Source organism: Salmo salar, chromosome ssa13 (genome assembly GCF_905237065.1).
Source record: "Salmo salar chromosome ssa13, Ssal_v3.1, whole genome shotgun sequence".
Lineage (NCBI taxonomy): Eukaryota > Metazoa > Chordata > Actinopteri > Salmoniformes > Salmonidae > Salmo > Salmo salar.
Genome location: NC_059454.1, coordinates 86749583 through 86763517, shown reverse-complemented (window position 1 = coordinate 86763517; position 13935 = coordinate 86749583). Strand labels below are relative to the sequence as shown.

General features: G+C 39.6%; 1 protein-coding gene and 1 pseudogene across 1 annotated transcript; both read left to right on the top strand.

Moving 5' to 3' along the window:
* The first annotated feature begins 2099 nt into the window (after positions 1 to 2099).
* Positions 2100 to 7333, top strand: LOC106568030 (melatonin receptor type 1C-like; annotated as a pseudogene).
* A 4522-nt stretch (positions 7334 to 11855) lies between these two features.
* On the top strand, positions 11856 to 13935 carry vma21 (vacuolar ATPase assembly factor VMA21). Its single transcript, XM_014137488.1, has 3 exons — positions 11856 to 12032; positions 12529 to 12638; positions 12860 to 13935. Exons 1-3 carry the CDS (start codon positions 11971 to 11973, stop codon positions 13003 to 13005), a joined length of 318 nt encoding a protein of 105 aa, XP_013992963.1. The 5' UTR covers positions 11856 to 11970; the 3' UTR covers positions 13006 to 13935.

The window sequence follows — 13935 nt, the reverse complement described above, 5'->3', positions numbered from 1 at the left end:
TTAGCACAGCTGAAAACTGTTGTCTGATTAAAGAAGCAATAAACCTGGCCTTCTATAGACTAGTTGAGTATCTGGAGCATCAGCATATGTGGGTTCGATTACAGGCTCAAAATGGCCAGAAACAAAGAACTTTCTTCTGAAACTCGTCTATTCTTGTTATGAGAAATGAACTGTCCACCCAATCAAAGGATCAGAGAATTAATCTAGTATTGAAAGCATATGCTACAGCTAGCTAGCACTGCAGTGCATAAAAGGTGGTAAGTAGTTGACTCAAAGAGACAGAAAGGCAATAGTTGCATTTTTTTTATTTTGAAGATTTTATTTTAGCATTTTCCAATTAAGAACATTCATAACAAAAGTGAAAAGATATTAGACAACAATATGACAAAGCGACAGTAACAGACAAGCGTAATTTAAAAAATATATATATTATATATACAAACATACAGTAAATAAGTCATAAAGAGGAAAATAAAAAATAATAATAATGAGACATTGGATCATATGGTCACCTGCCGTAAACTACATATTATACATTACGTGTGAAACATTATGTGAGGATTACATAGAGATTCAATCAATGTGATGTGAGGGGAGATTCACCATATAGTCAAGAAAAGGTTGCCAAATTCTGTAAAATGTCTCTAACTTATTCCTAAAGCAGTAAATATTTTTTCTCCAGTGGGATACAACTATTAACTTCCGATAGCCACATTGCAACTGGCAGGGGGAATCCGATTTCCATTTCAAGGCAATACATTTCTTGGCAATCACTAGCAATATTTCTGTTAGCTTTATAGTATGGCTTTGCCTAAGATTGGAGTTAGACCTCCGGGTCTAAAGGGAATGCAACCCTGTGAATTGAGGATATGGTATCGCATACCCCCTGCCAGAAACGGTGTAGTTTTGAACACTGCCAAGTGGAATGGAGGAATGTTCCTTCATCTGAGCCACATCTAAAACATAGCGAGGAGATATCAGGGTTGAACTTGTGGAGTCTAGATGGGGTGATATAGAGCTGATGGAGGAAATTAAACTGGATCAGTCTGTATCTAGAGTTCAATGTGGATGTAACACCATCCCTGCATAGGTCACTACATAGACACTCATCAAGATTAATACCCAGATCTTTTCCCCCATCTAAGTCAGGGTTTATCTAGCTCAGGCAGTGTTAGTCCTGACATAAGAGCATCGTAAACACGGGAAATGGTCTTGAACAGTGGTTGTTCTGCATGGCAGAGTTGTTCAATAGGTGACATCTTAAGTAGGTTCCATTGTCCATTGAGAGTCACCCTAATGAAGTTTCGTAGTTGTAGGTAGCTAAAGAAGTCCCTGTTAGGCAAGTGGTATTTCTGTTTCAGCTGATCAAAAGACATAAGAACTCCCTCCTCATAACAATGTTCCAGAAGAGTGATCCCCTTATCAGACCATGGTCTAAAGTTACTATTCTGGAAAAACATAGGAATCAATCTACTGTTCCATAAAGGGGTTTTAGGGGAAAGAAATCCCTCCCATCTGAACAGCTCATGCAGTTTGCACCATGCCAGGACAGAATGTATGATTAAAGGGTTGTCTGTGATGGTTTTTATAGATTTTCTGTCCCATTTGTAAAACAATTCTGCCCCAGTATCATCAATTACCTCAAACTTTTCAATGTTCAACCATGAGGGACCATTGTCAAACCTCTGAGCCAGAAATCTAGACTGTGCAGCCCAGTAGTACATTCTCACATTGGGGAGGTTTAAGCCCCCTTGACCGTAATCAAGGGTCAGTTTATCCAGGCCAATCCTAGGGGTTTTGCCGTGCCAGATAAACCATCTGGTCAGCTTGTCGAGAGAGGAAAAGAATGCTGCGGGCACAGGGATAGGGAGAGATTGAAACAAATATAGAAATCTGGGCAGGACATTCATTTTAATTACATTGATTCTACCCAGTAGAGTGAGAGGCAAGTCCATCCATTTACACAGGTTACCCTCCACCTTTTGCAACAAGCTGGCCAGATAGAGTTTATAGAGGTTCTTCAGGTTACCATCCACCATTATGCCCAAATATGTGAAGCCCATAGGCGACCATCTAAAAGGAAACTTGTGATTGATGGTATGGTGGTCAAAGACAGACAACGGTAAGATTTCGCTTTTATCAAAATTGACCTTATATCCAGAGAAGAAACTATAACACTGTAGTAGGATCTGCAAGTGAGAGAGGGAATGTTCTGGGTTTGTTAGAAATAAGATAAGGTCGTCCACAAAGAGTGATAACTTATGGGTATGGAGGCCCACCTCAAAGCCATGTCTGTCAGGGCACTAGTTGAACAATTTTTAACAAATTCATTTCTTCCAAAATGAAGGAGAAGAAAGTAAATTTTTTATGGATTTATTTATTTTTACTTTTGTTACTTTAGCTAATATGGTGACAAACGATGAAAGGCTGTGTGTAGTGGTTATGATATGGTTTGGCTTGGAAAGGTTTTTTCGCCAGGTCACATACAGCTGATGTGTTGTGCATTGAAGTCCACAAGTGAAGGGACAAGGTGAAAGGAGGAGAGAAGGAATACAACGTGTCTGCAATAAATGTAACTTTGTTTACGCGTGATCAGGGTGTATTCATTCCGCCGATTCTGTTGAAAAGCGTTTCTTAAAGGGAAGCAAACGGAACAAAACAGGAATAAACATACCTGAATTTCTTCAATAGAAACTCTTGTTTGCAACTATTTAATGTGTCACTGTCTGTCCATGTGTCACTGTCTGTCCATGTGTCACTGTCTGTCCATGTGTCACTGTCTGTCACCTCACATGTTTCTTTCGACCTGTGTGCACCTACGTTGTAAACTGTCATTCATAGGCTAGGTTGTAGCAACCTCATGATGGGTATATGGAACATTTTTGTATCATGTAGTAGCCTAAACCTCTCGCTGTTACATTGAACTGGGTGAATGGAATATGAATGAGTCATCCAATATGCTTTAATAGAAATAAGGCCATGCTCTTGGGAAAAAAAATTGTCCTCCATCTTAAACGTCACTGACCGCCACTGGATGAATCACACTTCACCATCTGGCAGTCCGATGGATGAATCTGGGATTAGCGAATGCCAGGAGAACGCTACCCTGCCCGAATGCATATTGCCAACTGTAAAGTTTGGTTGAGAAGGAATAACGGTCTGGGGCTGTTTTTCATGATTCTGTGCTTCCAACTTTGTAGCAACAGTTTGGGGAAGGCCCTTTCCTGTTTAAGCATGACAATGCCCCCGTGCACAAAGCGAGGTCCCTACAGAAATGGTTTGTCTGTACGGACCTCAACCCGTCGAACATCTTTGGGATGAATTGGAACGGCGACTGCGAGCCAGTCTTAATCGCCCAACATCAGTGCCCGACCTCACTAATGCTCTTGTGGCTGAATGGAAGCAAGTCCCTGCAACAATGTTCCATCATATAGTGGAAAGCCTTCACAGAAGAGTGGAGGCTGATATAGCATCAAAGGGGGGACCAAGTCGATATTAATACCCATGATGTTCGATGCGCAGATGTCAATATACTTTTGGTCATGTAGTGTATCTTGTATTTTATGTGGCATACTTGTCAAACCTCTAGACCTTAAGTGAAACTGATACATTTTACAATTCATACTAGTCATTCTATGCCAATTGATTTTCATTGAAGGCAGACAAGCCAATTCATTCCTTTCTCTGTTGAGTAATTTCCACTTTCATTTTTGTGGCAGAGCTGCGATGAGATTGTTGATACAAGTATGGAACAACCCATGTTAAAAGTAAGCCTTTTAATTGATTATTGCTTTGTACAGCTGAGGCTCATTCATTAGTGTTTATGATGCACTTAACAAATATATTTTGGATTTCAAAGTCTCCTAATGTCAGGAACTGAGTGGGAAGAATATTTATTTTTAAGGCTATGAGGGAGTTTGTAAATGTGGAGAATAGCAAGAGAATATCAGGGACAGCTATATGATTGGGATGAAACCCCCAGTATGGTTATTTACACTAACATTTTAGTCATTTAGCAGACGCTCTTATCCAGAGCAACTTACAGTAGTGAACACATACATTTCATTTCATGCAATTTTTTTACTTTTTTGTACTGGCCCCCCATGGGAATTGAACCCACAACCCTGGCATTGCACACACCATGCTGGCATTGCAAACACCATGCTCTACCAACTGAGCCACAGGGAAGTTATGGTTATGTCTGCCATCAGCTGACAGATTTAAACTGTCAGTGTCTTTCATACTGCAGTTCATAGTTCAAACCACAAAGTGAAAACAAGTACAAGCAAGCAGTTAATTCCATAGGGCAAACCTTGCCCTGGACCAGGGAATCCTATCAAAAGCTTAATCTGCCTTTTCCAGATTTGGCCAGTTTCTCCAGCTTGGTGGCCCCTATACTGTACCTGCACTACCTCCCATCATGTTCCCACTCCCAGTGCAATGTATTCCGTGGCCCCAGCAAACAAGTTCCAGAACACAGCAGCGGACCAAGCTGTACTTCGGTTGGCCCCTTCAGAACTAGTCCCCATGATCACTTAACATCAATGGATTCCTGCCTTGGAGAATGTTCATTGTCAATCTATTTCATATTGTATATCATGTCATCACTATCTGCAGCCTGGATAGAGAACTCATTGTTTGTTAGGCTCTTGCTTAGTATCTCACATTTTCAAGATGGATGTGATAGATGTTGCCGCTACTAATGTTCGTATGCGATTAAATCAGATTTACATGCTGCAACTTAGCATCAATAAGATAATTGTATTGCATGAGGATGGAAGACTATTTGCCCATACATTTTATCATAAGATACCCTCTTGAGTGAAGATTAGATAAGAATATTTGGACCCAGTATCACTCCAAGCTTGTCGATGAGAAGTTAGATTTATGAACATGACATGTTCCGTTTGTTTCCCTGTGACTGTGGGATATAGCTTCAACGAAAAATATAGACATTATGTGAGTTCAAGGCTGTAGTAATCCATCTGTCTAGTATTCTATGAACAAGCTACTGAACCTCTGACCAGAACATAAACCAGTCAGTTTGAGATTTAAAAATAAATCAAAAGTGTCACGGCTGTTCAAAGGATCGGACCAAAATGCAGCGTGTTCGTAGTTCCACATATTTTATTTACCGTGAAACTAAATGCAATACACTAAATACACAAAAACAACAAACCGTGACGCAGAGAGAAAACACACTACTCAAAAATGAATCACCCACAAAAACAGGTGGGACAAACATCAACATAAATATGACCTCCGATTAGAGACAACGACAACCGGCTGCCTCTAATTGGAGATCATACCAAACAAAACCAACATAGAAATACAAAACTAGAAACTGAACATAGAAATACAAAACATAGACAAACACCCCCTGTCACGCCCTGACCTACTCTACCATAGAAAATAACAACTTACTATGGTCAGGACGTGACAGTAAGGTGCATTTTTGCATGTGAAATCATTCATAATGAATGCACAAGCTAGTGTTTCTCACTTCATGTGAATAAATACCAGGATTTTGCCTTTGGTTTAACTTTAGGATGATCATTTCCTCAGAGTCCAGACAATTCCATAATTGAGGTGTGTGTTTCTCTGGTTTGGTATTGGTCATCAGAGGGATAGATACTGTACACAGACTCTACTCCTGTCAGGAGTAATCAAGCTCCATAAATCAAATGGTGACACAACAGAAAATTATTTTGCTGATGCTTCTCAGACACTTGAAGTGGTGATTTTAGCATTTAAATCTTTGTGGGGCAAAAAAAAAATGTGTGATGCATGCCAGCATAAACACAACACTAAACAATACATTAATTGCACTATACCACTGTTACACCTGGCTATCAGCGGAGCTTTGTTTAGCAGTGAAACAGTTCAATCAGCCTCATTTACTGCATTTAAAAAAAATATGGCTGTCCTGCTTAAACCAATGTGGTTTCTACTGACAATTGAGATGTACAAACTATGGCATAAGGGGACAACAAGCGCATAAGAGGCAATCTGTTATTTTCATTAATAAATTAACGAGTGACCTAGGACAGATGTAGTCAATATAACTATTTGTTCAGCACTTTTGAAATGTGCAGCTACAGAATTCAGAACATGGGCCGTTCTTACAGTATTCTCCCTGTACACCAAGTCAGAACCGTATGATAAAAAGGGGGCATATAAGCAAACAATGAAAGCTCTTACAATATTCAATGACGTTTCTCTAAAACAGGCTATAGGCTACATGTGCACCACCAAGTCAGAGCAGTAGGCTAAGTTATGAGGGTGAGGCACATGGGCTACTAACAGCTGACTAAACAATATACACTTAGTATTACTTTCTTAGCTACAGTATACATATCTCCCCGGTATATTACATCATTTGTGCAGCAGCATACAAAACATTGTTGGACTCACCTTGTTGTGCTGTGCTCATTTGAACAGAAAGCTGGTGCGGCGGTCCTTTGTGGGCAAATTGTGTCATTAAAGTCCAATCTCTGGATTTATGGTGCTTTCAAGACAACTGGGAACTAAAAAAAAAATATATATATTTCAATCATAATGACGTCAGTCATCTTCAGGTCAGCGGCTTAATCATGGGCCTCAGTGTCATTGTCTCCATCTTCAAAATCACGGCCATTGTAATCAACCGCTACTGCTACATTTGCCACAGCCTGCACTACAACCGCCTGTTCAACACCAGAACACCTGCTGCTACCTGGGCATCACCTGGCTGCTCAATGCCATGGTGACGGTGCACAACTTCTTTGTGGGCTCACTGCAGTACGACCCACACATCTACTCTTGCACCTTCGCCCAGACTGTCAGCTCCTACTACACCATCTCTGTGGTGCTCATCCCCTTCCTGCTGCCCCTCTTGGTGGTCTGTTACTGCTACCTGAGGATCTGGGTGTTAGTCATCCAGGTGAAACAAAGGGTGAAACCAAATGACAAGCAGAAACTAAAGCCCAGCGACCTTCACAACTTCTTGACTATGTTTGTTGTGTTCCGATTGTTTGCTGTGTGCTGGGGACCACTCAGCTTTATTGGCCTGGCAGTGGCCACTGACCCAGAAGGGTGGTGCCAAATATCCCAGATTGGCTTTTTGTCACAAGCTACTTTTATGGCCTATTTCAACAGCTGTCTCAATGCTGTCATCTACAGGCTACTCAATCAGAACTTTCGTAAGGAATACCAGCACATCTTCCTATGGCTGTGCACCCCTCTAACAATTTTTGTGGAAGGCTCCAGGTGTGGGACTGAGGGATTTAAAAGAACAACAAGTAAACAGTCACATGTAGTGTCAAACAGCAATCAGGCAAGGGTGAACCTGTAGGTGAATAGCAAATGACTGTGCACTTATTCCTTTAAAATACTATGAAATGGCACAAGAAAAATGTATTTGATCAAATTATAAATGTGTTAAAAAATAAAAACATTTAACCTGTATACAGTGGTGGGAAAAGTACCCAATTGTCATACTGGAGTAAAAGTATAGATATGTTTTACTAGAATGTTACTCAGGTAAAACTGAAAGTCACCCAGTAAAATACTACTTGAGTAAAAGTCAAAGTATTTGGTTCTAAATATACTTAAATATCAAAAGTAAATGTAATTTCTAAAATATGCATAAGTATAAAAAGTAAAAGTATAAATCATTTCTAATTCCTTATGTTAAGCAAAGCAGATGGCCCCATTTTCTTGTTTTTAAAATTTACAGATAACCAGAGGTACACTCCAAAACTCAGACATAATTTACGTACGATGCATTTGTGTTTAGTGAGTCTGCCAGATCAGAGGCAGTAGGGATGACCACGTGTTCTCTTGATAAGTGTGTAAATTGGACCATGTTCCTGTCCTGCTAAGCATTCAACATGTACCGAGTACTTTTTGGCACTGAAAATGGCTCCCAAAAGGTTATTGCCTTTTTTTGGGGTTCATCGAGGAACCTCCTTAGTTAGTGTTTTTTTTTTTTTTTGCAGGAACCTAACTGCCTAACTGAAACATTTCAATTTGAAAGGACAGCAGGTGCAGGCACTTAACTAAAAAAAATTAAGATCTCAGTTTAAGGTAAGGTTGTCCCTTGTATGATCTTAATTTATATTATTTTATGATGATACAGTAGCATGTAACTTTTCATATTTGTGCAAATCTTTCTAAAACAGAAAATGTACACAATTCAATGGATATCAATCAACAAAGATGTAAGAATATGTACTGTAGGCTATAAGAACATTGAAGGCTAGCTGTATTGAGTGCAAATGACTGAACTGCTCACTTTTCTGTCTGTCTGCAGGTATACAGACGGAGGCACACAAAGGTATGTCAATTGGTATTGTTATGTTATGCTGATCACATTTACCATCCTCCCTTACCTTTTCAATGAATATCCCGTAGACCTCTACATTATGGAAAAGATATGTGTATGAAAACCATTATCAAAACAGTTTTTTCCATCACATTCACCACAAATACCAAAGGTATGAATTCTGTTGTGTAGGCATGTTTTGTTAATCATCTGTATAATTACTATTTTGGGGATTCACAGACTTCACCCTCCCTACATTAATGAATATGCACTTCAAACTCATTCTGGCTATGGATACGGAGAACATCAACACATTAACATCAACACACCAGAGGATATACTCATTGGACTTGGGGCTCTGCTGGGAGGTTACCTCATATTTAGATTTTTTTTAAATCTTTGCCACTAAAATCATAATAAACACTGAGAACTAAAATATTGTGTCATTGTTATGCGTATTAATAATGGGGGGGGGGTATTTAAAAAATAAACCCAAAAATGTTCTCCAAAGGTTCTTCGAGGATCCATTAAAAGGGGTTCTTTGAACTTATAGGGTTTCCCCCACAGTTTCAATTTGAACAACCCCTAAAGGGTACTCCAAGAACCTTTTTGTTTTCAGAGTTTAGAGAAAAGTTTGTATTGCAGCCAAGACTTACACATGAACGTTGTCCTTCATAAATTGTATGTAGACATTTTCATAGAGCGTATATGAAACAATACAAGTACCAAAGGAGTTTAAAGCAAGACACTGATGTGTCACCCAGGTAATGAGAATGAAACCGTTTTGACCTCATCCGTGATATTGTCCCTTATCAGTCCCATCTAAAATGTGTCATTTTCACCTTTAATTTATCTCATCCTAATCAAGTGCTGAATGAAGGAGAAATCCACTTTATGCATAGTATAATTGATCATACATGGGACATTGGGACACCTTGGGGTTGATGATTCAGAGCACAGAACATTGCCAAACTAATTGTAATTCATCTCACGTACCTATAAAAAGAGTTGTACCAAAAATAAACAGCATTTCAGAAGTTGCTAATTGTTAATTGTGGGACTAGTCTCATTTAATCTCATTTTACTCTCTCCTGAGTGGTGCAGCGGTGTAAGGCAATGCATCTCACTGCATGAGAAGTCACTATAGTACCTGGTTCAAATCCAGACTGTATCACATCTGGCTGTGATTGGGAGTCCCATAGGGCAGCACACAATTGGCCCAGCGTCTTCAGGATTAGGCTGGAGTAGGGTGTCATTGTAAATGAGAATTTGTTCTTAACTGACTTGCCTTGTTAAATAAAGATTCAAATAAAATGAGTTAACATATTTCTGATGTTATCTGACTTTAATCACTCATCACTCACCCTCTTATGGGACCGAACTAGAACTGTGTTAAAGAAACATGTATATTCCAATCCTGCCATGTGCATTGTTATGACCTCTACATGCCACTTGTCTTTCATCCTATACTATCGTTGTGAGAGTGGTGTGGGGTAGACAAGTGTGGTGTGTTTGGATATGGTGCATGTGTAAACATAAGCAAAGAGGCACGAATAAAAGAGGGCTGATGCACAAAATGACCACCCAGCTCATGATGAGGAAGAAACCGACTCACTAAAGTCAAGGATATAATGAACCCAGCAAAAGCTTCCTCTATAGAATGTATGGAATGTGAGCATCCCCTAGCCAAATCAATAACAGTTAACAGTGTCCTGCTACAGTGAATGGGGGATATAATCAAACTACACAATCATTGGATATCAAACAAATAAAGTGAATCAAGTGCTTTTGAAGTGATATAATGTTGTGGCCCTTTGGGAAGGGCCGAATTACCGAACGGGCACGCAGGGCACGTGGCCTGGGGACCGAACTTCCAGGGGGATTTCAGATAGCATATTATGAACACGTCGGTTGGGTCTCCCCTGGAGGTCGAGCCCCCCACCCAGATAGCATATGAACATATCAGTTGAGGTCCCCCTGGAGGTCAGGCCCCCCGAGATAGCATATGAACACATCATAAGCCATGGCAAAATGTGTAGGATTGCAGGAAATTAGCTTTAAAACTGCAAAATGTTATTTTCATCTCATGGTAAAATGTGTAAAATAGCATGAGATAGGCCTAAGCTATAAAACTGAAGAAAATAAATATCTGCACCATGGAAAAATGTGTAGAATTGCAGCAAGCTAGCTGTTTTCCCCCAAAATATGTAGGTAGGTGACCCTGGGCCCCAGATTTGGAAGTCCGGGCTTGCCTTTGGTTGGTATGTCCCTTTCAAGAATAGTTGTTCTGTTCATTGGGTACATGGTTGATCAATATACGTGGCTTTATGGGCTGTGTAATCACTTCACTCTCCATACTTTGGCAAAGGGCACTCACTGTAAGGACGTGAGTAGATTTTTTTCCAGAGATGTGTTCTGCTGCCTCAGTCAGTGCAAGTCATGCACTTATTCTAATACAGTCAAACTGCATGGTGACCTGCGTGCACCTGTTTTTTTGCGACGCAGATTACTGTTCGATTTGCGATTTCCTTCCTTACCACTTTTGCCCATTCACTTCACAGGCCATAGACCGGTGCCCGGCACCCAGAATAATCGAAACCGCCCATTGGTTAAAACCAGAGTAAAACAGATTGGCCTAGTAGTCACGTTGGTTTAGTGCCGATTCTAAGAGTATGTTACCCTCTAGTGGTAAGATCTTGCAATTACATGGACTCATATTTCCATTGATCACCATGCTTTTCATGTCTTAAAAATAATATTACTGTATACAATTTCACGAATATGTCTTTCTCTGGGAGAATGGCTATGAAGTGACATTTTAAGCATCAGGTCATCATGTTTTATTTATTTTTTTAACCTTTATTTAATTAGGCAAGTCAGTTAAGAACAAATTCTTATTTACAATGACAGCCTACCAAAAGGCCTACTGTGGGGACGGGGACTGGGATTAAAAATAAAAATATAGAACAAAACACACGTCACGACAAGAGAGACACCACAACACTACATAAAGAGAGACCTAAGACAAAGAGAGACCTAAGACAACAACATAGCATGGCAGTAACACATATCAACACAGCAATGTGACAACACATGGCAGCCGCACATGGTAGCAGCACAAAACATGGTACAAACATTATTCGACACAGACAACAGCAAAAAGGCAAGAAGGTAGAGAAAACAATACGTCACGCGAAGTAGCCATAATAAGTGAGTACATCTGTAGAGATAGTAAGAAAAATATCCTCATCAGTAACAACATTGGTGAATAAAATGCTCCTGTTAAAAACATAGACATGGTACAAAGAACACTGATTGACGCTGCACAAATACAAATATATACTATGTCAGGGGCTCCCGAGTGGTGCAGTGGTCTAAGGGACTGCATCTCAGTGCTTGAACGTCACTTCAGATCCTGGTTTGATTCCAGGCTGTATTACAACCGGCTGTGATTGGGAGTCCCATTAACTGTCTTGCCTAGTTAAATACATGTTAAATAAATAAAAACATCAGCACCATCGACTTGGTCAACTTTAAAATGTATACGTCATGGTCATGTGATGTTACCAGGAAGTCCTTTATGTTTTCATCGCCACACTGCAAGAGCCACGACATAGTAATCTTTTATAGAAAAATATTGCCTGTGTCATTCAGTTCAATCAAAAATGGATAACTATAATAAACAATCGTTGAACTCAATGCCAGGTCCCGTTCCAGATTTCAGAGGGTAAGTTATTACGGATAGGTAAAAGGTTGCGAAACTGGAGCCTTGCTAGCTAACTAAGACGGGGTGGATTGCTAGCTAGCTAGATATCTTGCTAGCCCAGCTTGTGAACTTAATTTATGCAATACTATCTACTTGCATGTAGCTGCATGGTTACATGCAATGTTGTTAGCTACTGTACCTCACCATGGGCATACAGTATTTGACCACCTACAAAATCATCACCAAACAATAAATATAGCTAACTGCTCTCTGTCCAGGGTTAACCAACTAGCTAAATTACTCTACAGTTATACATGCACATTAATAATGAGTTTATGCATATGATGAAGTTATACTTTACCAATTTACATTTTTTCCTTATATTTTTCCGTTTTGTTTGCCTGTATAAGAAACAGTGTATGAATCTAACAAGTAAAGTGTTACATTTGTGAAATGTGGTCACCAAATCATCTAAATTAAGAAGAAAATGTGTTTTCTTTGTTTCATTCTCTTTCAGGAACGATGGATCATTGGTGTCTGTACTGAAGACGCTGCTGTTTTTCACAATCATGATGATAACCCTGCCAATAGGATTATATTTTACATCAAAATCATATATTTTTGAAGGTAAATTTGATAGCTAACCCACCGCTTGCCCACCAAACATTAAAATTATGCGCAGCAGGAGCCACATTGTTTTTGTTTAGTGGAATATTTTATGTAAACTGTCTGTTTTTGGTGTCATTTTCTAAAGACATCCATTTCTGCCATCATGACGGCTTTTCTGTAAGCCTATATTGTTTTAATGTCATACACAAGAACATTTTTTTTCTCTCTTGCTTCCTCAGCTTCTGGGTATTCCAGCAATGACAGTTATTTCTATGCTGCCATCGTGGCAGTGATAGCTGTCCATGTGGTCTTGGCCCTCTTTGTGTATGTTGCATGGAATGAGGGCTCTGGGTCACATCAGACAAGAGAAGGAAAGCAGGACTAGGAGGATCAGGCTGTGTGTGGACCAGGAGAGGATGACCACATCACTACCACCACACACAGAGAAGACAGTGAGGCTACAGCCTAGAGCCCACTGATGCAGTGCAATAGTGGATGGTTGATGTTCAGGATTTATATGCTTGGAGAGGCACGAAAGTATGCAATGTGGTGTTCAGGCATAAGAATATGCAGCAATTGCTCAATGAGTTTGTCCAGTTTCAGCAGTTAAAAAATTAGGGACAACTATTTTTAAGACATGGGACCCTATTAAATATAACCTGGTAACAGGGCTTTGGGGATGAGTCAAAAACATGTTTTTGATAGGTTTTCTTAGGGAAGGGTAGAGCATTGTATTTTCGTGTATTGCCATATGCCGTTAAGGTAAGCAATCATCATTCAGTCATTGTTTTGAATCTAAATACTTGATAAACATCTGTAGGTATCAACCTAAAATGAACACCTGTGGCTTTGCATCATCGGAGGTTAGATTGTATCAAAATAAAAAAGAATGGATAAAATAGATGGCTGATGATAAGTCTTAATGTCATGTACCACAAATCTATCTTCACTTCATCTGGGTTTTTTTTACTTTAGAATGCATGTTTTTTCTCATAGATTCCTTCAAATGTGATTTGCACATTCTAGTTTGTTGAACTCCCAAGGCTCTTTTTGACTGTCACATATGTTGTATTCTATGTTTGTTTTCTCCTAATTTGATACAATTCATAATGATACGTGAAATACCCATGAAGTCGTTTTTATTGATCATGCTTGCAGAGACCTCCACCCTGGGTCTCTTTATGTAAGCTTGTCTCAACAAAAATATATTCAAACTGACACCATGAAGGTGTGCTGTCAGGGTTTGACAATTGGATGAAATAGAATAGTCATTGGGGGATAACAACGGGTTGTTCAATAAAGCATTCATCTCTGA

What these genes read in the sequence shown, in the direction of transcription:
- vma21 (XM_014137488.1), top strand. Translation starts at nt 11,971, where the DNA reads ATGGATAACTATAATAAACAATCGTTGAACTCAATGCCAGGTCCCGTT. An exon ending in CCCGTTCCAGATTTCAGAGG is followed by an intron (nt 12,033 to 12,528) that starts GTAAGTTATTAC and finishes ATTCTCTTTCAG; the next exon opens with GAACGATGGATCATTGGTGT. An exon ending in AAAATCATATATTTTTGAAG is followed by an intron (nt 12,639 to 12,859) that starts GTAAATTTGATA and finishes TTGCTTCCTCAG; the next exon opens with CTTCTGGGTATTCCAGCAAT.